Below are 24094 nucleotides of genomic sequence, written 5' to 3' on the forward strand. Positions count from 1 at the left end.
GTTCCTATTTTGTAAAAAGAGGTAGCCAAGATTTCAAACTTAGAAAGGTGTACCTCTGCTTTTACTTTTTCCCACAAATACCATGTTTCTAAGCATTGTGCTATATTCTGTGGCATATGTAACTTCATTTGATTATCATACCTACTGGATGGGGTACATTTCACAAATGAGAAAACTGAGTTTAGAGAGGTAAGAGAACTTTCCCACACAGATAGTAAGAGTCACGGTCAGTGTTGGAACCTGTGGCTGCCTGATACCAAGTCACAAAATCTTTGCCATTTGTACTTTCTTAATTTACTTGTAACTGTTTCTTCACAATCGATTCATTTGTGGTGCTGCTTTCAAAAACTCTTCAGCACCTGCACTGCAGAGCACAAACCAACCCCTTTAACCAGTGATTCTCAAAGGTAACTTTAGAACAAACTGAGGCGCTCTTAATAACACCCATGCCAGCAATTCTGATTTAATTGATCAGGGTGGTGCGTGGGCATGGTATCGTTTAAAAATCTCCTGCCAGAAGTGGTGACTCATGCCTGTATTCCCAGCTACTCAGGAGACTGGGGTGAGAGGATCATTTGAGCCTGGGAGTTCAAGGAAGCAGTGAGCTGTGATTGTGCCACGGCACTCCCACCTGGGCACTATAGCTAGACCCTGTTTCTAAAATAAACAAACAAACAAATAAAAGTTTCCCAACTGATTCGAACATGTGGCCAGAGCTGGGAAGACTACCGGAATTGTGCGCACCAGGCCCTCTGCAACCAACTTGCCTGCTTTGCCAACTCTTGTTTCTTGACAGTCCCTCACAGCCACCACACCCTCTAGGCATGACACAAACAGACTACCATTTGGCACTAATCTGTACATAAAGAAAGAATGCCTAGCAAAGGCAAGAAACTTTTTTGGATTAAGATCTCTCTCTTTTTTGCACAAATGTTCAGCCTTTATAGTTTGAGGTTATAGTCTCTGAACCTATTAAAACTGTCTCACAGTAGGGGTTTAATGAAGCATCTTTCCCCGCTCTGTTTCTGCTGTCATTTTTCATGAGGCAAAGAAGGACGGAAATTCAAAGAATTTTAGCATTAGGTCAACTAATTGTGTCCCGTTAGCTGAGCCAATTTAGAGGATGGTGCTGAGACTAATATCACGGCTTTTCTGTTGTCCAGTTGGCTCTTTATGGATTCACAAACACTAACCATACCCTTAGTCCTCTGTAGGAAATACATAAATGCCAGCAATTATGCAGCTGATCATAACAGGAAAAGGGTATGTATGACTTGGTGAAAATCCAATAACATCATCTTGAAATGCAAAGAAGAACATATTTCAAAGAGCAGCAGTCCAGCCAATTTAGACCGATTAGAAGACAGAAGGAAAATATCTAGTTAATCAATAGTCAGCTGACCATAATATTAATCAAACCTTTCATGCTTCAGTTCTGCAAGTTGATGTTGAATATAAGATAAAATCACTCCCATTTGGGCTCAGCTGGGATTTTGAGCTTATTAAACAAAAGGAATAAGTTAAATTAACATTCTAACTTAGCATAAACCCCTAGAAGCAAGAGAATTCATCATAAAATGTCCATCATCTCATCATGACTCTGTATTACAACCCCAAAGGTAAGATCACCCCGTGTTATGAGTTTCTCAGACAGAGAACTAAATGTATGAGATTAAAAAACAACAGGGTGAGTTCAGTGCAGCATTGAATCCCATCACATTTGCAGATTTAAGGAATGCTTTATTATTATTTTAATGTGGTTTTGGCCATTCTTCCTTTATTTTTTAATATGGTGGTGTGACTTGCATTGAGCTACCTTGAAAAGTTTTATTTCCAACACAAAGCTGAAATTCCCCAAGACCCTTAATGTTTTACACAGACACTCAAAAGTAAGAAAAGTAGAAGTTTTGAGGGAAGGACACTCAGATGACTATGTACAATCATGAATTCTTGCAGAGTTGTTTCCAGTACGTATGGAAGGTAAACATGCATTATCAATTAGGCTAAGCCTGGATACCAGAAATAATCATAGAGGATCAATGCAACTCCTGCTCAGGACTTGACCGAACACCAGCTTTTTGTCTTGACCTTCTAGGCAACATACACTTAGGAGGACAAGGGCAACAGGCTGGATCATCATCCAGTTACCCAGCGGGATGAATACTCCTCTATAGCTTTTCCCATCCATTAACTGTGACTAGAAACCATAAAGTCATCATCTAGCAATTTTTACAAGCTTTTTCCGTGATAACTTTTGATCACATCATATTCCTTTCATTTCTCCTCCGCTTCTTTCATCTGTTACCTTCTTTTAAATATGAATATATTTGTTATTCTTAAAGTAAGCCATGTGTATGTTAAAAAAATTTAAAAGTACAAGAGTATAATAGTTAAATATAAGTCTACTTCAAACAGCACAGAGTATACAGTTTAAAGTAATTCTACCTTTAACCCAGTCCCCAGTCTCCCATGAAATAAATTCATTCTTTTCTTCTTTTTCCTGATCCCCTCCTCCTTCCCCCATACATATGTATATACATATATACACACATGCAAATATACACACCTATCTTTTACACAAACAATATGTACTTTGTTCTGCATATTGCTAATTTTTCTTATATTTTGCACATTATTCCATACCAGTTCTTACAGACATATCTTATTATTTTAAATTACTGCATAATATCACATGGCATGGACGAACCATAATTATCATCTATTGCTGAGTATTTTTCCTATATTTTTCTACTACAAATAACATTGCAATAAAATCTTTATGTATATGTATATACAGACATGCAAGGAAATTTAATATTTTATATGTCTTTGTATACATATGCAAGTACATCTGTTAACTAAATCTGGTAGTGAAATTGCAGGGTCAAAAGAGATATACCTTTTAAGTTTTAATAGTTATTACCACATTGCCCTGCAAATATTAAATAAACTAATTCATATTCCATACAACAATGTATGAGAGTGCCCCATGCCCACACCCCAGGTAGCTCATTGTGCTACCTTATGGTTTGATCTTATCCATCTGATAGGTAAGAAAAATAGCATATTTGTTTTGTTTTACTTGAAGAATGAATATTTTTATGAACAGCAATATCAAATAAAGCATTGAGTTCTGCACAAGTATTCACAGATCCTATATTCAGTGTTCTATCCTTTAGTCAACATTTTAAGTCTATCACTTATTATCATATGCCAGGTATTATATTGAGAGTCACATATTTAAAAGAACCAAGACATAGACCCTGTCCTCAAAGTACTCATAGATTAATAGGTGAGAAAGATATTGTAAAATAAATAATACACAGTATAAGTACAATAATAGAATATGTATACTGTCTGAGTGTAAAAGTGGCTATGGATTTAAAAAACCTGTTCCTTAAATATACCTTATTATTTTTATGTAAATATATTTAAATGTGAAAAAGAAAAATAAATACCTTTGTCAGCAAGAACCATGATTGTGACAATTACAGCTAATAATTATAGGTTCTGATTAGGTGAAGGACTATTTTACTTACTCATCTATATTTATTAAAATAAGAGTAGGCAGAATAATTTATAAAACTCTCCATCTTATTTGATACTTGTTTGGGGAGCTTACAACTTTGTCTAAAAAATAAATAATAGGATTTTTTTTCTCTATCAATTTTGCAGATATTTTTTAGCTCTTATTTTGAATGACAAATCAAAGCACAAACTTTATCCCCTGTCCTTGGTCCTCCCTCAACTCATTGGACCATTAAACTTTTACTCTATGCTGATTCTTATTAACTATTGGATTTGCTATGCCATGCTAAAGAAGTTTGCCCTTTAGCATGAGATGTGTCAAGGATAGTTAATTATTTTACACAGAAAGCCCTTTCAGTACTCAGATATGATAAACTGTGATAATAACATTAACATCATTGACTGGTAAGTCTACTTCTTGAGTTTTTAATCATCATTCCAGACTTCTTTAAATGCTGTCTTCCAATCAATAGAAACACTTTAAAAGTTTAGACTAAGGCCAGGCGCGGTGGCTCACGCCTGTAATCCCAGCACTTTGGGAGGCCCAGGCAGGTGAATTACCTGACCTCAGGAGTTTGAGACCAGCCTGGGCAACATGGTGAAACCCCATCTCTACTAAAATACAAAAAATTAGCTGGGCATGGCAGTGGGCACCTGTAGTCCCAGCTACTCAGAAGGCTGAGGCAGGAGAATCACTTGAACCCGAGAAGTGGAAGTTGCAGTGAGCAGAGATCACGCCACTGCACTCCAGCCTGGCCACAGAGCGAGACTATGTCTCCAAAAAAACAAAACAAAACTTTATACTGGAGTAAAAGCAACTCATTAATGCTATTCTGTTTTCACATCTTGCCTTCATTTCCGCACCTCATCACATTGTTTATAGTCTCTACTGTTAAGTTGTCATTCAAATGCAAACATTCAAGCTGGGTTGCACATGGAACTGGGTTGAAGTTGGTGTGACATATGAAAGCTGTTGAGTGGGGGTGTGGGGTTCGAGAGGTCTAGGTTTAACTTCTAGTTCTCCTGTCTTCAGCAAGTCACTTACCTTTTTGATGATGCTTGCTTATTATCAGTATAATGAGAAAATGTTATTTTTCTCTATTTCTCAGGGTTATAGTAAGGATCAAATGAAATAATAGTTGGAAATGTATAAAGAGTTAAAAACAAAAAAGTTCCTCAATTCCCTTTCAGAAACTCCCTTTTTTTTCCTGCCCAGGCCCATTCTTTATGTGGCCCCCACCTACTCAAAGCTTCACATGTTGTGCCATTTAACTTGTGTCTCCTGTAATCCAGCTCCATATCTCCCATCAATATCTACCTGTTTTAGGTTTTATCTTTCAGACCCTAATTTTTATTAAGACAGCTATAATCGAAAAAAGAATCTGAAAATAACAACAGCAGAATTTATTGAGTACTTTACCACACGCCAAATCATAAATTCAATTGCAACCCCACAACTTTTACTAGGATAATTTCTGATTACATCATATTCCCCCCATGTTCTCTCCACTTCCTATGCAAAAACCTTTATATATATTATTCTCACTTAATCTTTGCAACAAATAAAATTGAGCCTATTATTATTCTTGTTTTACAGATAAGGAAATTGAGACTTGGAAAGTGAAGTAATTTGTCCATAATCACACAGCTAACTTGTGGTGGAGCTGCACTTAGAATGCCTCAGAAACTGTTCCATAACCCCTCTGCTCCACTGCTTCTCCTGAATGCAGAACTAATGTAATGAACAAATGGTCACTCATGCATTGTCTTTGAAATTTAACATGCTCATATAATCATAGAGTCTGAAGTTAGAAGATCATCCACTTTAACGATCTATCCAACCCTTAAACCTCCTTTATCATATGCCTAAGTCACAATCTGCCTTTTGCTTCAGTAACGCCAGTGAGGGATCTGTACCATATCCAAAAAACGAAATCCCTTCATCTTCAGACTGCTCTATTGGGAAGTTCTTTATATAAAGCAAAAATCTTTCTTCCTGAAAACTCGGTCTACTGACATTAATTTTACCCAAAAGCTTTATTGAAAAACTATAATTCAAATGTTACATAAAATAAGTCCCCTAATAATCTCTTCCCCTTGATAAGGTACTCAGTGCAACTTGACCAGGCTGGTCACCTTCAAATGAAAACATCTAAAGCTCTCCTCTGCATTTCACCCAAACTCCAGGCATGCTCTGCCCAGTTGAGCAAAGAGCAGGACTCCAATCTTCATTGTTATAGAGACTCTGTTTCTACAATTCCCATCTAAGAGATCATTAAGATTGTGTGAAGCAATCATATCATGCTTTTGACTCATATTATGAGTTTACATTTTATCAATATTCCTACATTGTTTTTCACTACTTCCTCCACTTACTGTTAGTTGAAACTGATCATGTTGGAGTTAGGCCACTTTTCTAGAATAGTCGTTTTAACTGAGGCTGCACATTAGAATTACAATGGAAGCTTTAAAAATATTGATTCCTAGATAGCAGCCACAGACATTCTAATTTATTTAGTGTGGGAGGGGGCTCAGGATTTACATCAATTGTGTCTTCCTATATATGTATTATCCCAGTTTGATAACATCTACAGATTTAATGGCTAAGTCATCAATGTTCTCATCAAGTCACTGCAGAATCCTGGAGCCTTCCGTTCAGTTAATATTGGCCAGGTAGATTTTAGGTATAGATATTCAACCAGTTACAAATCCACGAAATTACACTCTCATTCAGTCCAGAGTTTTCTATTTTGTTCACAAAATAATATCAACAAAGACTTTGGTGGTTTTTTGTTTGTTTGTTTTTGAGACGGAGTTGCCTCTGTTGCCCAGGCTGGAGTACAGTGGTGCGATCTTGGCTCACTGCAAGCTCCGTCTCCCGGGTTCACGCCGTTCTCCTGCCTCAGCCTCCCTAGTAGCTGGGACTACAGGCATACGCCAACACGCCTGGCTAATTTTTTGTATTTTTAGTAGAGACGAGGTTTCACTATGTTAGCCAGGATGGTCTCAATCTCCTGACCTCGTGATCCGCCTGCCTCGGCCTCCCAAAGTGCTGGGATTACAGGCGTTAGCCACCTAGCCCGGCCACAAGACTTCGTTAAATGTCTCACAGAGAACTAGTCTAGAGCACTGGTTAAAAGCATGGATTCCACCCCCACTGCAAATTCAAATCTCAGCTGAGCTAGCTAGATGACTTTGGGAACTACCTTAATCTCTCTGTACTTCAGTTTCCCTAATGCTTACCTATAGGATTGTTGTAAAGATTAAATGAGTTTATACGTATAAAACGTCTTGCATGTAGTTAGCTTGAAAGTCAACTCTCATTCCTATTATGAAGTCTCATTATACACCATTTATTGCATCCACTCCATTTTAAAAGGTCAATGATAATATTTGCTGCTGGAGAGCTGATCTGATGTGATATACAGGCTGAGTGGTGAGAGACAGTGAGTTACCTCGGGGTTTATCAATCATAGAACAGGCTCCTCTAGAGGGATATAAAGCACCACCAAGTCTTTTGAGTCTTAAGCTGTTGCTTATAGTACTCTGATGAAGTTGGTTGAACTATTTGGGTTTAGAACTAAGCATAGTGGGGTATCTAATCCCAGTTTGAGTCTTAGCTATCGTGTTTTCAGGGCGTTAAAGTCACTTTTGTAGTTTATTTTACTTCAGTTGAAGCTTTTTACAGCTTAGATGGAGTTTAGCTTTATTGTAGGTTTACCTTAAACATGCTTTTCACCAGATTTTATTAGTTTGTGTTAATCGTATGACCATGGTGGCTGGCAGAAAACCGACCAACCCTGGAGTATCAGTATAGCTTAGTCAAACTTTCGTTTATTGCTGGTTAAATGAGTTGTAGCTGAAGCAATTGATAACCATCAGAGATCATTTCCAAGCCATACCCATTTTCTCCTTACCCCAATTAAAGCATGACTCACAGCCCATTACAGGATTTCTAACTACTGCTGGAGTGGTATTCATTGCTTACTCACCTTACTAAATCACACAAAAGTGGCTATGTACTTAAATTACACAAAATCCAAAAGCTCCTAGACTGAGTTAACTAGTTTATTATAACTATACTATTACCCATTGTGTAATAATAAAAACACAGAAAGTATGGAAAAATGTCAGAAAAAAACAAGTCCTTGCAGATTCATTTCTAAATCTGCTTACTCCTGGATATTTTGAAATTTCTTCAAAATGTAGCCTGCCCTTTCCCAGCACCCCCCAAGAATTCTGAGTAAAGACATTTCCCTTTAACTTGCTGGAAGGAAGGGAAAGTTCTAGATATAAAGTCATTTCTTCCATTATCTGCTTAAAAAACACCACTAACGGAAAATGAATCAGAGAAATAGAAAACTAGCAATACTATAGATCTCCAAGTGAAATTCACACACCAAATTTGAAATGTGAGCAAAAAGATGATTTGCTAAATGTCTCAGTGGCATTGCAGAGTTCCTGGAAGAAGTCAGGGACAGAGGGCTCCTCATCTCTGACAGGCTAGGTATTCCCTGGGGGAGGCATCTTTTTATCATTCAATTGTCATTTGCCAAGAAAAGATAGCTATTGACCAGTATCACGTTTTAAGAAATTAAAAGAAATAGAGTCCTTCAAATTAAGAACTTTAACTTATCCTTCAGCACCTTTTCCAAAAATTTGAGGACAAATGTCGGAAGATCTTTAGGGATTGAAATTTAGATTATGGATTCACATTGGTATTTTGCCATAACAAACATGTCACACAACCAAATAGGACTGAAGTAAGTAGGAGGACATTGATGCCAACATGGGGACTGGAGTAGAGTATTTAAGGTAAAAACGAATCAGAATCTTTTCCTAAAGAGCATAGTTTAAATACAAGAAAAGGAAACCAATATCAGTTTAAACTAGTAGAAGAAGTAATGCATAACACAATAATGTTTATGACTTGGCAAAAGTGGGAAACAGATTGATGAGTGGAGGTGAAAAATATCTTGGGAGATTTAAAATGATCAGATTGAAATAAGGGTATAGTGTTAACAGACAAGAAAAAAAGGGAAGAAAATAGGAATTTGTCTGCTAGGGCAATAGACACTGAAAAACGAACTAGATCATTTGGTGGGAGTAACATTTAATTCAAAGAAGATATGGTTTAGTAAGAAGTACTTTCTTGGGATGGTAGACTTAATTCATTTCCAAAACTTGGGTTAATGACACTCACATTCAATTGATCAACTCAGGCTCAAAACAGGTTCCTGGTCTGAATGTTGCATAACTGACAGAGAACTGAGGTGGCATTTTAGACTGGAAACAAAAAGGTTAGGTTTAAGAAATTATTCCAAACATGTTGTCCATATTATTTATTAATCAACTGTAGGTTCTCCTAATAGCACATTCTGTTATGGTACATGTGGTTCACTTCTATGATTTTTTTTCTCATTTTGAGAATCAAATTATACACTGATGTCTACTTTTGACTGTTAAGGATATTAACAAAAAGGAGGAGGGGAATATTAGGAAGTGAGAAAAGAGAAGAAAGGTAATACAGAAGCTGAGTGGGCAAAGGGGATTTTGCAATATAGCCTGAAGTGACATGAAGACTCTCAGAAAAGGACCCCCTTGTTCCACAGGGAGGTTGTCCCATATCTAAGAGTAACATTCAGATCCAAGAATGGAACATTCTGCTCTGTTTCAGTGTGGTTAAAATTGGGATAGCTTGGGTCTGGGAACGGAGTTTTGGTAAACAGCATGTGTACAATTAATATTACATTAATATGTTATAAAGTTGTTACAAGAATTCAATAAAAACCTACCTATAAATATTTTGACATCATAGGAGGCACACAGTAGGTACATAATAAATATTGTATCTATTCTATTTTATTCAGCTATGGTAAATTGAATAATTAAAGGATCCCATAGATTTTCTTCTAGGTCAAGTTTGCAAGTTACTCTGCCTCTCTGAGAAATCTAGCAGGTGGCAGTCAGAGCTAAGTCCTAAAATCAAAAGGGTAACAAATATTTAAATAAAGGCCAGATGAACGGGTAGGAGAGAAGGCATTGAGAGAGGCACCTGTCATTACGCATCTTAACTACAACAAAACAAAATGAATTTATAAGTATCTCAAACCTGCTAAGGAAGGAAAATCCCAAAAATATTCTAGTTGACAAGGGATGACAATTAGAAATTAATTGTATAATACTCATTATTTATTCAAAATGTTACTGACACTTATTTAATGTGCTGCCTTTATTATACTAGTAATTGTAGGAGGCGTTCATTTATTATTTGTCATTTAGATTCCATCAGTCCTTTATTTCTTGACACCATTTTAAGTTTCTCACATAGCAACTTTCTTTCCCTAGGAGTTTTCAGACATCCACCCTAACAGTTAAGACTGATCACTTTTACAGGCATGTGGAGCCTCCATTTTGGCATTGGTAAAACCAATTTTCTAGGCCATTACTGGAGACTCACTTTCTTATTTAGAAAGTAGGTAGAGTTTCCAGATGAAATACAGGACACTTAGTCCAAGTTGAATTTCGGCTAAACAACTAACAATTTTCAATATTAAGTATGTCTCAAATATTGCATTGGATATACACTAAAAATATTATTTATTGTTTTAGCTAAAATTCAAATTTAACTCAGAGTTCTGTATTTTTATGTGCTAAATCTGGAAACCCTAAAACTTGATGTTCCTAATTTATTAATAGGAAGTAGGAAAAAAAGTAAGTGAAAAGACTGAAAGTAAATAAAGCTTTAAGGTAAGAAGCCACTTTCTCAACTAAAGTATACTCATCTTAGCAATATACCTCAAAAGAAACTACAAACTCTATAAATTGCCCAAAGTATTGTTGGATGTATACAATCAGGAAAGCCAAATTTCATAGTACTTTCATTTTGCAATCATGTTTCTCAGCTAAAACAGGTTTATATCTGCTATTTTTTGTAACTAATCATTTTTAAAATCTGCTGAAGAACAACTGAAGATGCTATACCTTAACACAAAAGTGAAAAGATGCAGGCAAATCACTGAGATTTATATCCTCACGATTTCCTAAATCCTACTACTTCTGAAGGAGAAATTGCTACTAAGACTTCAGGCAGATATGCCGAATTCATCCCTTATTTCCTCTGAGTGAATGTCCTATGCTGTAGGTAATATGACAAATGTCACCATTCTAAGAGAATTCTAACATTCTAAAACTTTTTTTTAAAAGGTTTTCACTTACTAAACATGTTACATCATCAGGAATTTCAAAGAGAAAACGTCAATGCCCTTTAACTTTCTAAAATTCTCAACCCACGAATCCAATTTGTTTCATGGGCTTTGGGGAACTAATAAATACAAGATATTTATTTGTAAGTCAAAATCTACAATTGAGTCCCCCTGACAATCCGATGATGATTTGTGACATAACAGTCCCAAAAGAACAGAAGAAAAAAATGTTTCACATTTTCCTTCATCTAAAAACACAAAATTGTTTTCTAATTACAATGGCACATATTACACCCTGTATTTCAATAATATTTTATCTTGACTCTTTACATGTGTAATCACTTAACCTAGGAAAAGATCTAATAATTAACAAGAAAAAATCATGAAATTCAAGATTTATGAAGTGTTTTCAGTTCCACTGTCAAGACCACATGAGGGAAAAAGTATATTAGCACCATCCCAATATGTACTCTATTCCACCTGCATATTCATTACCACAGTGCAAAGAATCAGCACAAAAATAAATACTCCACTAAACGTCCTGGTAATTTTGATCACCTCTATTTCAAAATGCATTATGACCAGCACAACTTTCAACCAGGGTTATCTTCTGATAGAAAGAGAAGGCTAGGGAAAGCATTCTTAGCACATTGACAAATGCATTTCATTTTTATTCTGTGGAAACAAACAAAAACTGTATTTAACATTAGTATCATTTTAGCATTTGACAGCTTTTGCTTTTCTAAATGAGACCACTGCATGAAAGAAGGCACTTTTTGGGTCAAATTTCTAATGTATCTACAGGCTGTTTTAATTTTATTATTTAACTCACCTTACTCATAGCATATACATGTACAACTAAGTATGAATAGCTTATATCAATTATGAGATGTATTAAAGCCTTTCCCTCTCTCCAACAGTGCTCTAGCATGCATTATCAGACAAGCAGATAAGTGTAATGATGAATTGCACAATATGGCCAACATTAATAGAGTGGTTTTCTACAAATGTATTGCAAAAAATAAATACTTCGCATTTCAGAACATAACTATTTCAATGTCACATGTTAGCAAAAGACAAAGTGGCAGATATTAGCAACTTTAATAGGTCCTGGATTAAACAATATAAAGGAACTTGAGAGAAATGACAATGCATCTAGAGAGTAGATGAGGTTGAAGGTAAGAGTCTATTCTTGAGGGTCTAATTAGGTTCTTCCCATCTCTCCACTTTTCTTTTTTTTAAAATCTTCATAGAGACGCCTTAGCAGAAGCTATCAGTTTTGACAGTACACCAAAATCCTGGCAGTGAACCATAAATTGACCATTACCATAAAAAGAGCTGCTAAATGAGAAACCATGTGCTCAGTATAAAACTAATTTCATGCTTTCCAAAGCACACCGTGGCTTCTAGCAAGATAGTGGCCCTGGGACTTGCCGAGACAGATTGGCGAACACAAATGGTTTGCTCCTGATGCGTCTGCTTAGCCAAGCTTTACGTGTACTGGCAGTAAAAGAGGTTCTGGAGTCTTCTATCAAACAAATACACACTTAGCTATAACTTCAAAGCTGAAAGCTGTGAAACAGCTGCCTCAAATAAATATAGAAGGAAAAACACATACACATATACACACACACACCCCATGTGCCATGCTAGCTGCTTCCAATCAAAGAAAAATAGATTCCCCTGCCAACCTAATGTACTAAACAGACACTTAATAAGCATAACGCTATGTAATACATTATAACCCTCACACTCCATTCATGCTTAGAAACATAGGAATTAGAGTTTAGCCAAGCCAAAGCACTCCATCTACTTGGAGGCTAACTTTGTGCCTGCCCTTATCTAGTTGGCTTTCAAATACCATATACTTACAAGCCTACATCAAACCTTTCCAAGCATGATGACCTAGTAATTTAACCTCTCCAGGTCAGTGCAGGTACTTTATGTATATTTAAATGATAAAATCTGCTGCCTTTAAAACATCTCAGCTAATAAAAACACATTTCATGAAGAAATACTGCTAATTTCCTCCCATTCTCATTTGGCACACCGTCACTAGAAATTAATTACTGTTGGTTTTCCAGTGCATGACTGGTCATAACTTTTAATTATTAATAATGTCGAGCTTAACAAGGTGTCAACTCCAGTATGTAATCTACATCACTTACTTTCTTATCTCGAAGCATGACTTGTCTCCTCCTATCTGTTTTTCATGTCAAAGATTCTACAAAGTACACTTAGTTTATAGCCTTTTAAATACATCTGAAACACATAATAACACTTCTAATTACCTTCTTTCAGTAATGGTAGCAATTGCATAATATCACTGACTTGTTCAGAATGTTTAAAATGCAAAGGAAGTCACCTACTGGTAAGATGTCCTCGGCAAACAGCTAGCACAGAAAGAAAGGGCTGCTTATCACACCCATTCAAGGAGTTACTTCGCAACAAAATTAAAGAATCATATATTTTGCTCTTCGGTTTTCCTCCTTCAGGTGTGTCAGTACGATGTGGTAAACACAATTGATGACTCCACAGGATTCAGCACAACGTACGAAAGAATCTGTTACTGACATCCCAGACCCCAGCATCCAAGTTTTAGAATAAAAAAGCTCACCTCTGCTAGGAAGTCCACTCCACATCCTGGCAGGGCTCTCACCAGCTTCGAGAGCAACCAAGTTAGATAAACAAAACTTCCAGTATGTGACCAGCGTAATGCACAGCGCTACCGAGACTTGGCTCCAGCCCTGATTATCTGTGTGACAGCACCACGTTATATCAGTGCCGCTCCAAGCCTTCCCAGTTGCTGGCTTATTGCACTGCTCATTGAAAATCCTTTACACGCTGGTAACATTTTAGGGAAGGACAAGCACACTCTGAGTCATTTGTAAAGAAAGCAGAGCAATTTCAATTCTATATCTCCATGCATGCTGAAACCAGAAGCACTGTCAACGTACAAGTCTGAGGTGGATTTATGCTGAGAAACAGGCAACCTAAGCCTTCATTATCAATGCATGAAATCAGCCACTGTGATCAAATTCAAGCAAACCACAAAAAGGATATGATTATGAAAGTCTCCACAGATTTAGCACCAAACCTCATGGAATGAAGAATCATCTATTGAAATTGTGTAAATGTTAAAAATAGCTCTGGCTTTTCAACAATGAGCAGGATACAGGGAAGAAATCAGTAGTCTATATTATAAGGACTTATAAAGGCTGCATAAATCAAAATAGCTGTAGGTTCCTGGGACTTTGCTCTAGACAAATGAAATCACGGGAGACTATTACAATTATAACAAAAATAATTCCATATATTTGACACAGATATCCATTAAAGGGCAAATCAAACATCCTTTAACTCCTAAGTGCCCATCTCTAAATTAAAATAATGGTGATAGTTAAAAATGTGCGATGCTATGCTAGCACCAGGACAAAATACCATCAATTTTACTCTAAGACAATTTCATAAACAATAAAGATTTAAATCTATTCTGTGTAACAATAAACATGCAAGACAGATATTTTTAACACTATAATCTTTGCTCATTATTTTGAAAAATCTATAGTTCATTAAACCCATATATTTTTATCCCAACTACCCCCAAATTTATACCTTCGCTTTTTATCATCCTTCCTCTTTTGTTACTAAAATATAAGATGCAAGAGCTACTGGACATCATCTTTAGAAGACACAAGGTCAGAAAGCAGTATTAGATATACCCCAGAGATACATATACCCCAGAAAGCAGTAGCAGTGATTTGAGATTACAAAATATACAGCTTTGACATGCGCATGCAAACTGCAAAGCAAAAAAGAAATAAAACGTTTATTAGAAATCACAAAAATAAACTGGAAGAAATTCCTAGGAGGCAACACTGACAATACATTTAAGGTTCTATTCAATTTTTTAAAAAGGGTTTTAGGTTCTCATTGAGACTCTGAAGGCCAAACAAATTAGAATTCAGTAAAGGCAATTCCTGATTTGAGGACCTCCTATAAATGACTGGGTTCAGTTCTAGTAATCCTACCAGCTCTGAGATGACACATTTAGAAGTGTCTACAATATGAAACATCCGTGTAAACCTAAGCAGCACACATTTACGTAACACAGCATTCTGGAGCAACATTAAACACATCACTCTCACGGGTATTCTCACTATGTCCCCATATGGAAAGTTGACTCCTTACGGGCTGCTGGTTAGATGCCCTTGCTTGGAGACAGATTAGACACATGAATGGATGTGCACATAAGTGTGTACGTATATCTATATGTACACCATTGAACACACTTGCCCCTCACAGTCACTTTTGCCACCTGAATTCCATTTGTTTTGTGTCTCCTGAAGCCCCTAGGGCAACAATTGAATGTATTATGAGAAATAGCATTGGGCATCACTGACTTTGCAATTGTTCAGTGTCCTTTCTCTTCTGTCCTCTCTGGCTCACCTACCACACACATAAACTTTCCTTAGAAAACAGTCATAGGAATAGTTTATGAGAGATTGTATGCCTAAAAATCTTTTTATTATTACCACACATGAAGCTCCCTAGTAATAAGATAAAAGTTTAAAATTAAACCGGGATATTTGATTATAGGCCAATCCTTTATCTAAAACCCTTAGTGCTTGATGCATTTCAGAATTCAAATGTTTTCAGATTTTAGAAAGGTAATACTCTACATATGCCAGGAATTATATAATGCCTCCAGTGGCAGATGTTATATAATGCCACATTGAGGTCCGGGGCAACAACTCTATAATCAGATACATTAACATTCTATAGCAAAACGTGTGCATATTCATACTCGTTGGGATAAATAAATGCTATAATTTAAGTTCACATTAGTTCATGTCACGTTTTCCCATCAACATGAATTACAAAATCTTCCAGTTTTCATTGCTTCTTGGATTTCAGGAATTGCAGGTAAGAGACTGTGGACCGTATAAATGTTTACTTAAACTGCTGGGAAGTTATGGATTGGGAAATGGCACCTAAGCAGGTGTTCTCTTGCTTAGGCAAGAAATTTGGAGGGTAGTGTCACTTTAACAGATGGGCAAAAATATGAGGGAAGGTGCTAGTAAGACTGAGACCCAAAGCAGAGCAGAAATGTGGCAATAATGCACGATGACAAAACTAGGACATGGAAAACAAAGGCAAGAAGAAGCCACTCAGAATTACTGAATCAAAAAAAAAAAAAAAAGTAATAATAGTACTCATTGATCACCTAAACTCTATACTCACTAGTGTGAAAGGCACTTGACATAAATATTTTTTAGCAACCTACCTCAATTTTCAAAAGGAAATTTTAAAAGGATGAATGTATCTTCAGAGTGAGGCAAAACATTTGGTTATCTCACCCTCTTCTCATTGTACCCAAAAGCAAAATATCCATAATGTTATACAGTGCATGTGGCACTGTCAGAAACAAACAAAAAAATAAGCTTTGCCTTATGAAGTAAAGATTTCTGTTTTATTTGTATATGCTATAAACTACTTGCATTAGAGGTTCTTTAAAATCAGTTTTAGAAAAAAGTAGCAATATTTTCTGCCATCAAGAGTCAACTGTTTAATTTTAAAATCCATTTTAAAAACAAATGTTCTCAAAAAACAACAATATATTGCATTTGCTTGGAGTCTTTCTTATGAGTACATTTCCCAAATAAACACTTTTCTTTAAGCACATTAAAGAACTTTAATATAGCAGAGCATTGACACTACACTTAAGATAAGACTTTGGGTCTATAGAACATTCAGTCTTCAAAGAGCATTTCCTGGGTGCCTTTTGGGCCTAGATCTGCACTGGGGAAGTGTCCAGGAGGCATTTATGTGAAGGGTGGTCTTTCTACTCACTGAACAAACTAAACTGTAATGTGTGGCTCTTAGTATCTAGAATACAATCACAAAGTCATTTTCTATGTGAAGAAGGAAACTGCATTTATTTTTTTGACAATACAACATAATTCGGTGAATTCTCCTTTTTTAGCAATTAAAATGGTGCCCCGATGGTTTGATGGAGTTATAGCAGCTTCTAAAAGTAACTTACTATCCTACAAGATGAGTAACACTTCGGGGCTATGATTTTAAAAAAAGCTCCCTATACATTTTACGTCAAGTTCATAAAATAATAGATAAATACCCAGTGTCTATAGGACAAGAGTCTCTGGATTGCAGGTTCACCAGAGCACAAGCTCTTTAAATGAAGTGGGTTAACATTATTTGTGAGTGCCAGCACACTCGGCCCATTAAAAAGTACAATTATCCAGCCCTTCCACCATCTCCAAACTCCATGTAATCAGAAGAGCAAATGTGTTTCACAGCTCGAGAAAAACTGTTTAGTGCCAAGGACATACACCAACCTCACGGTCAGCTGTAACATTCCACAGGGATGTCTAACCCAGAACACTGTCCAACAGCCTCCTTGGCTGTGACACTGTTAAGATGTGAAAGTCAAATGTCTGTGTGAAGAAAGGTGGTCAGTCCAGGTGAAAATACATTCATCCCCCAGTGGAAATTGAACTCACTAATTACCACTGGGCTTGGCTCACTGCTGAAAACCCTTCTCCCTAGATTAGTTTAAAATGGGTAACACTTCTATTCCAGGCAGACACCAAGGTTTTAAATACGCCTTTGATGATTTAAATCACTCAGACATGTAAACACTTGCCGTGATTGTCTAAGACTCAGTTTCCACACTGAAAGCTGTATTTGGTTTTCAAAATCTAAAAACCAAGACTTGATGTTAAGCAATTCTTATCTTTTAATAGATATAATATGTAAAAGTTTATATTCAAAAGCATTCTTTAAGAAAAAGACAATCTGTCCATCACCAAAAAAGGGCCAACCACCCCTTTTAACCATTTTATCAAAGTTCCATTCAAACTCTTTTATGTGTCAATCCCTTAGAGTTCTGTACTTAATTCACACCCTTGTATAATCCACACCCTTGTCTGACAGTTTTTAACCACAAGTACAGAATATGGAGACGTTCTATAATGACTTTTTCAAGTCTACGTCAGGTGTAGTTTTAGATTTCTGACACCATTGAAGATGGCTAGAGCTCCGTCTCAAATTCAAAGCATTTGTGCGTCAGGAAGTGGTTAGAATTGTAACTTGAGACTTGATCCTATTTCCAAATTTCTCTACTCTCATTCCCAAGGAACTTCAATCTCAATAAGCCCTACAATATTAATCTCAATTAAATTTATCTGGGGAGAACAGGTAAAGGGTACCAACTCTTATCCTTGCTTTGAAAAATAGAGTCAGGATTTTGTAAAATACTTGGAAACTAAACAGTGATCAATTCTGAGTAAGACAACGAATCAGAAAAGTGTATCAGTATTCCTTCTACTATATGTATCATCACTGGGTCTGAAGTACTACAAGTAAGAGACAATTCCTGAGTATTCTTATAAGGACCTGGGACATACACAAAGAAAAGCAGATGCCCTGTTTTCAAAGGTGCAATTTGACATATTTTGACCAAGGCCTTTTCCCCCTCTAAGTCTGTCCCTTCATTAAAAACCATAAGTCATATGGGCTCTATCCGATACATGGATTGTATAATAATTATTCTATGAAAGGAATTTTCTGAACTTACTAATTAAGAGGTTTAAAGAAATAAGTATATTGTAAATAATTTAACCCACCTACCTCACACTGAAATGATTTACTTATCTAGTGCACTTACTGACAGAAACTCAATGATTTGTTACATTCACCATGGTAATTATATTTTGCAGAGTCAGATTTCTTGGTTGAATGATAAATGGCAAATTGATTAATCAAAAATTAAGTAAAAGCAAGCGTTTAAAACTATGTGTTTCTACTGAAAAGGTAAAATCATTATCGTACTGATGAATTCTAGCCTTATCTCTAAATCTGTCATACAAACCTAAGGTTGCATCATTTAACATTTATGTTCATTCCTAATATCTCTTAAAATGGAGACTTTTCCAGAAATAGAGCAATATTAATATATTTAAGTAGTAATTTTTATTCCTGAAAACTAAAGAAAGATCTCTCTTGCTCTTCCCCCTTCCAAACACCCAACCTCCCCAACCCCTGCCATGTCTCCCCTATACATTCTGCCTAACGCATACAAGGTGCTCAGAAAGTCTATCAAATGAGCATGCTCTTGCCCCCACATGCATGTCCACACATCCTCACTCCTTGGTGTGGTATTTCTTTGCTTTCCTTACTCACTAATAAGTTGCATCAGAATGTTGATGTGGGCAAAGGAATGAAGAAACTATCATACTTTCAATATACTCATGGCACCATCTTGTGGTAATTCTTGGTATCGTGTTTTCAAGTTTAATTTTTAAAGTTCTTCAAACATGTCTGGGAAAACACATTTGAGGATAAATTTAACATTTTAAATATGCATGAGATACAATGTGATAAATCTGGCCTATATATTTAAAACCCCACACACATATTTTAAGAGTTATAATATCTATCATTAGTGTCCTGACCCCAGAAACCATTTAATACCAATAACCGTTTCTTGAATGTAGAATAGGAATGACATTAACAAATCTTTAAGCGGGAGGGGAGAAACAATAACTGAGGATCCTGGGGGTGTCAAAGAACAGCACAGACTATAGCAGCCAAAAAAATAAAATAAAATTATATATAACACTGCAACTGACAACCCATTTTCCAATCCCACTGTCTATTCCCACGTCCAAACTACTACTCCACTTCCTGCTGCAAAATACCCAGGTTTTATCACCCTTATCTTCTCCCCCATCCCAGGCATCCTGACTTTAAAATCTACTCAAGCTCAGTTTAAAATTTCTAAGGCCAAATAAAAGATGCCACTTCTTGAATCAAGAGGCAGAGCGTATTTTTCCACCCCTTGAATTTGAGCTGGCGTTGTGTCTTAGGCCATTGCTGCTCCTGTAAGAGAATACCACAGACTGACGTGATTTTTTAAATAATAGAAATTTATTTATCACAGTTCTGAAGGCTGAGAAGTCCAAGATCAAGGTATCAGCAGATTTGGTGTCTGGTAAGTGCTTGCTCTCTCCTTCTAAGATGATGCCTTGTTGCTGCATCCTCCAGAGGAAACCAACGCTGTGTCCTCACTTGGTGGAAAAGCAGAAGGAGCAGGCAGCTCTTGAAGCCTCTTTCATAAGAGCACTAGTCCCATTCATAATGGTGGCACCCTCATGGCCTAATCACCTCTCAAAGGCACCACCTCTTCAGACTGTCACGTTGGGGTTTAAGTTCTAATGTATGAATTTTAGAGAAACACAAACATTCAAACCATAGCACCTTGTGACTAGCTCTGACCAAAAGAATGCAGTAAGTTGCAGCTGCTGTTCTTGCTGTCTTGCAACACTGCTCTGTGACTGCTGAGTAACAAAGCCTGGCCTAATCTCCTTGAGGAGGAGTCTACTGGTGAGAATTATCCAGCCTACAGCCAGCAGCAACTGCTAGATACATGTACAAAGCCCTCTAAAACCATCTAACCCAGTTATTCTGTAGCAGCCTGCAGCTCCACAGGGGTCCACCCATGAGTTCAGCACAAGAACCACCTAGCTGAGCCCAGCCCACATTTCTGACCCACAGAATCACAATTAAAATAACACACTGTTTTAAAATTTTTTCTGAAAGCTTCTGCCTACCTTTCCAAAATTCTCTTGTGTTTTCTTCTATCAGTAATTGCCTTACTCAGTTTCAGCCATATCTCAGGTTTTTAGACACACCAAGTTTTTCCTCAGGTTGAGATTTTGAGCATTCTCTTCATTCCCTTTGGATCACTTTTCTCTATTCTCTTTGCTTGACTAACTTTTTTTTTTTTTTTTACGTCTTAAAATTTTAATCTTAAATGAGAATGGATAGCAGAGGGCAGGATGTCAGTCACTAGCCACCCTTCATAGAGAACTAATATGGTCAGTTTTATCTGGACTTGGGAAGCTGTGGATGGGTCATGGAAAAAATAAGCTCTGCAATTGTGTGGTATCCTGGGGAAGCAATACCTAAGTGAAATGTCTGGAACTGATGCGGAGGCTCCTAGTTAACATAAACCAGAGTGACAGCGAGAACTCAGGACAACTTAGCTCTGAATTCCAGCAACTACCTGTGACTTTCTTATCTATGTCTTTGCAGCTGTTTTCCCTGTACCTCTGTTCCCACAGGACCGGAAGACTGTTTTTCCTGTTCTGATTCCTTTCTACCTTTGCAAAGGGATCTTCCTCTTTCCCCCCAAATCATACTTCACTCCAATAATAAGAAATTATTTATAGTTTGTTCCTACATGCATCTGTGTTGCCGTTGCCTATACCTGGAATGTTTTTTCTTGAATAATTTGAAACTCATCTTTGAATACTCATCTCAAAGATCACTTCCTCTGGGAAGTCTTCCCTCACCTCCAAAAAGTTAATCATTCCTTTTTGTGTGCCACATCTACGTTATTTGTAGATCTGCCATTGTTCTTAGCATAACATATTGCAATTCAATTATTTAAATATTTATTTTCTCTTGATACTTAAGATATTGTTTTATTAATCTCTGTAAAATAGGAACTTCGTAATATTTAAAATAAGAAAAATCTCCAAGGTTCTGTTTCCTATTATCTCTAATTATGCCAATAGAAAACTGGGGGGTTTAGGTGGTCATCTTTATTAAAATTTTTAACTTAAATTTTTATCATGATAATCAGAGATCCACATGCAATTGTAAGAAATAATGGAGTTTTCTTGAACACCTTGCCCAGCCTCTACCCATAGTAAAAAATTTTTAAAGTTATAGAATAATAGTGTAATCAGGATATTGACATTGATCTGATGTACAAATCTTATTCAGATTTCCCCGGTATTACTTGTATTTGTGTGTGTGTGTGTGTGTGCGTGTGTGTGTGTGTGTGTGTGTGTGTGTGTGTGAGACCTGTGTAGATTCATGTATCCCCCACCAGGGGTCTCTCATGTTGCAGTTTTGTACCCATATCTACTTCCTTCTTGAAACTCACCCCTGTCCCTTACCAACCACTAATTTGTCCTCTACTTCTACAATTTTGCTATTTCAAAAATGTTGTATAAATGGAATCCATACAGTATGTAACCTTTGGGGACTGGCTTTTTCCACTCAGTATAATTCCCTGAAGATCCATCCAAGTTGTTGCATGTATCAAGGGTTCACTCCTTTTTATTGTTGAGTAGTATTCCTTAGCACAGATGTACCACAGTTTAACAAGTCACCCCCAAAAGATATCCGTGTCAAATCCTTAGAACCCGTGAGTGCTATCTTTTTTTGCAAAAAGTCTCATTGCAGATGTGATTGTTAGGAATCTTGAGATGAGGAAACAATCCAGGATTATGCAGGTGAGCTCTAAACCCAATAGCAAGCATCGTTATGAGATAAGGAGAAAGGAGATCTGAAGAAAAGACATAGACATACAGAGCAGAAGATGTCGTGAAAACAGAAGCAGAGACTAGAGTGATGCAGCCACAAGTCCAGGAATTCTGGGGCAGCCACCAGAAGTTTTAAATTTTTATGTTTTTACATTTAAATCTATAATTCATTTTGAGTTAATCTTTTTATATGATGTCAGATTTAGGCCTAAGTTTGTTTGTTTTGTGGCCTACAGCTGTTCAATTACTCCAGGACTTGAAAAGGTATTCTTCCTCCATTGACTTGCTTTCATACCTTTATCAAAAAATCAGTTGAGTATGTGTGTGTGGATCTATGCCTGGGTTCTCTAGTCTTTTTCATCTCTCACTCTCTCTCTCTTTCTCTCTCTCTCTCTCCAATAAAACTACTGTCTTGATTACTTTAATATATAGTAAGACTCAATATTGGGTAGAGAGATCCCTCCTTTTTTCTTCTTCGTCAAGTTTTAGCTAGCAGCTAAACTAGCTAAAAGGTCTGTGCTTTTTCATATAAATGTTAGCATAATCTTGTCTATGTCTACAAAAAGAAATTGCTGAGATTTTGATAGAAATTGCATGAAAATTATAGATCAGTTTAAGAGAACTGGCATCTTAATCTTGTTGAGTTTTCTAATCCTGATTTACTAAACACATGGTATGTCTCTCCATTTATGTAGGTCTTCAATTTCTTTTCTCAGCATTTTGTAATTTTCAGTATATAGATCCTGCACATTTTTTAAAGTGTATATCTAAGTATTTCATTGTATTGGGAAGTGATTATAAATGGTATTGCATTTTAAAATTTTGATTTCCATATGTTCATTTTTAGTATATAAATATAATATGTGGGTTTTTTTTGTTTTGTTTTGTTTTGAGACAGGGCCTCACTCTATCACCCAGTTGGGAGTACAGTGGTGTGATTGCAGCTCACTGCAGCCTTGACCTCTTGAGCCCAAGAAATCCTCCCACCACAGCCTCCTGAGTAGCTGGGACTACAGGTGTGCACCACCATGCCTGGCTTTCTCTTTTTTTTTTAGAGACAGGTTGTGTTTCCCAGGTTGGTCTTGAACTCCTAGGCTCAAGTGATCTTCTTTCCTCAGTCTCTCAAAGTACTGGGATTACAGGCTTTTATTTTTATTTGTTTTTCTTGCCTTAATATAGTGGCTAGAACTTCCAGCACCATGATGAATAAGAGAATTGAGAGTGGACATTCTTCCCCCGGTCTTGGTCTTAGAAGAAAAACATTCAGTCTTTCACATTAAGTATGCTGCTACCTGTAGACTTTGTTTAGACACTTCTATTAAATCAAGGTAGTTTCCCTTTATTCCTAGCTTGCTGAAAATGTGCGTTGGGTTTTCTCGAATGCTTTTACTGCATTAATGGATGTGATCATGTGAGTTCTCTTCTTTAACTTGTTGATATAGTAGATTAATTTTTTTTTTTTTAGACATGGAGTCCTGCTCTGTTGCCCAGGCTGGAGTGCAGTGGCGTGATCTCAGTTCACCGCAACCTCTACCTCCCAGGTTCAAGTGATTCTCCTGCCTCAGCCTCCTAAGTAGCTGGGATTACAGGCACACACTACTATGCCCAGCTAATTTTTAAATATTTTTAGTAGAGATGGGGTTTTGCCATGTTGGCCAGGCTGGTCTCGAACTGCTGACCTCAGATGATCTGCCCACTTCGGCCTCCCAAAGTGCTAGGATTGCAGGCATGAGCCACCGTGCCCAGGTGGTAGATTATTAATTTTTAAATGGTGAGCCAGTTTTACATACCTGGAATAAATCCCACTTAGTTATGGTATACAATTCTTTTCATACATTGCTGGATTCAATTTGCTTATATTCTGTTGAGAATTTTTTACTCTAAGTTTATGATATACTATTCTGTAGGGTTTTTAAAAATGATGTGTTGTCTGATTCGGGTATTAGGATAATATTAGCCTCATAAACTACGTTGGGAAGTGTTTCCTCTTCTTCTATTTTC

General features: G+C 36.7%; 1 protein-coding gene across 14 annotated transcripts in view; it reads right to left on the reverse strand.

The window, feature by feature from the left end:
* The window catches only part of ZNF385B (zinc finger protein 385B), a 423448-nt gene that overhangs the window by 298404 nt on the left and 100950 nt on the right, over window positions 1–24094 (reverse strand). For 3 of the 14 annotated variants that reach the window (XM_015432445.3, XM_074009548.1, XM_065525707.1), the window contains exon 1: window positions 13351–13482. The exons of 9 other annotated variants lie outside the window; for them this stretch is intronic. In XM_015432445.3, coding sequence (XP_015287931.1) covers window positions 13351–13375 — 25 coding nt within the window. In that variant the 5' untranslated portion in view covers window positions 13376–13482. Of the gene's footprint in view, window positions 1–13102; window positions 13483–24094 lie in introns of those variants that run through there. 2 more of the 14 variants (XM_065525713.2, XM_015432447.4) reach the window with 2 other exon arrangements.

The sequence above is a fragment of the Macaca fascicularis genome, chromosome 12 (assembly GCF_037993035.2).
Source record: "Macaca fascicularis isolate 582-1 chromosome 12, T2T-MFA8v1.1".
NCBI classification, from domain to species: domain Eukaryota; kingdom Metazoa; phylum Chordata; class Mammalia; order Primates; family Cercopithecidae; genus Macaca; species Macaca fascicularis.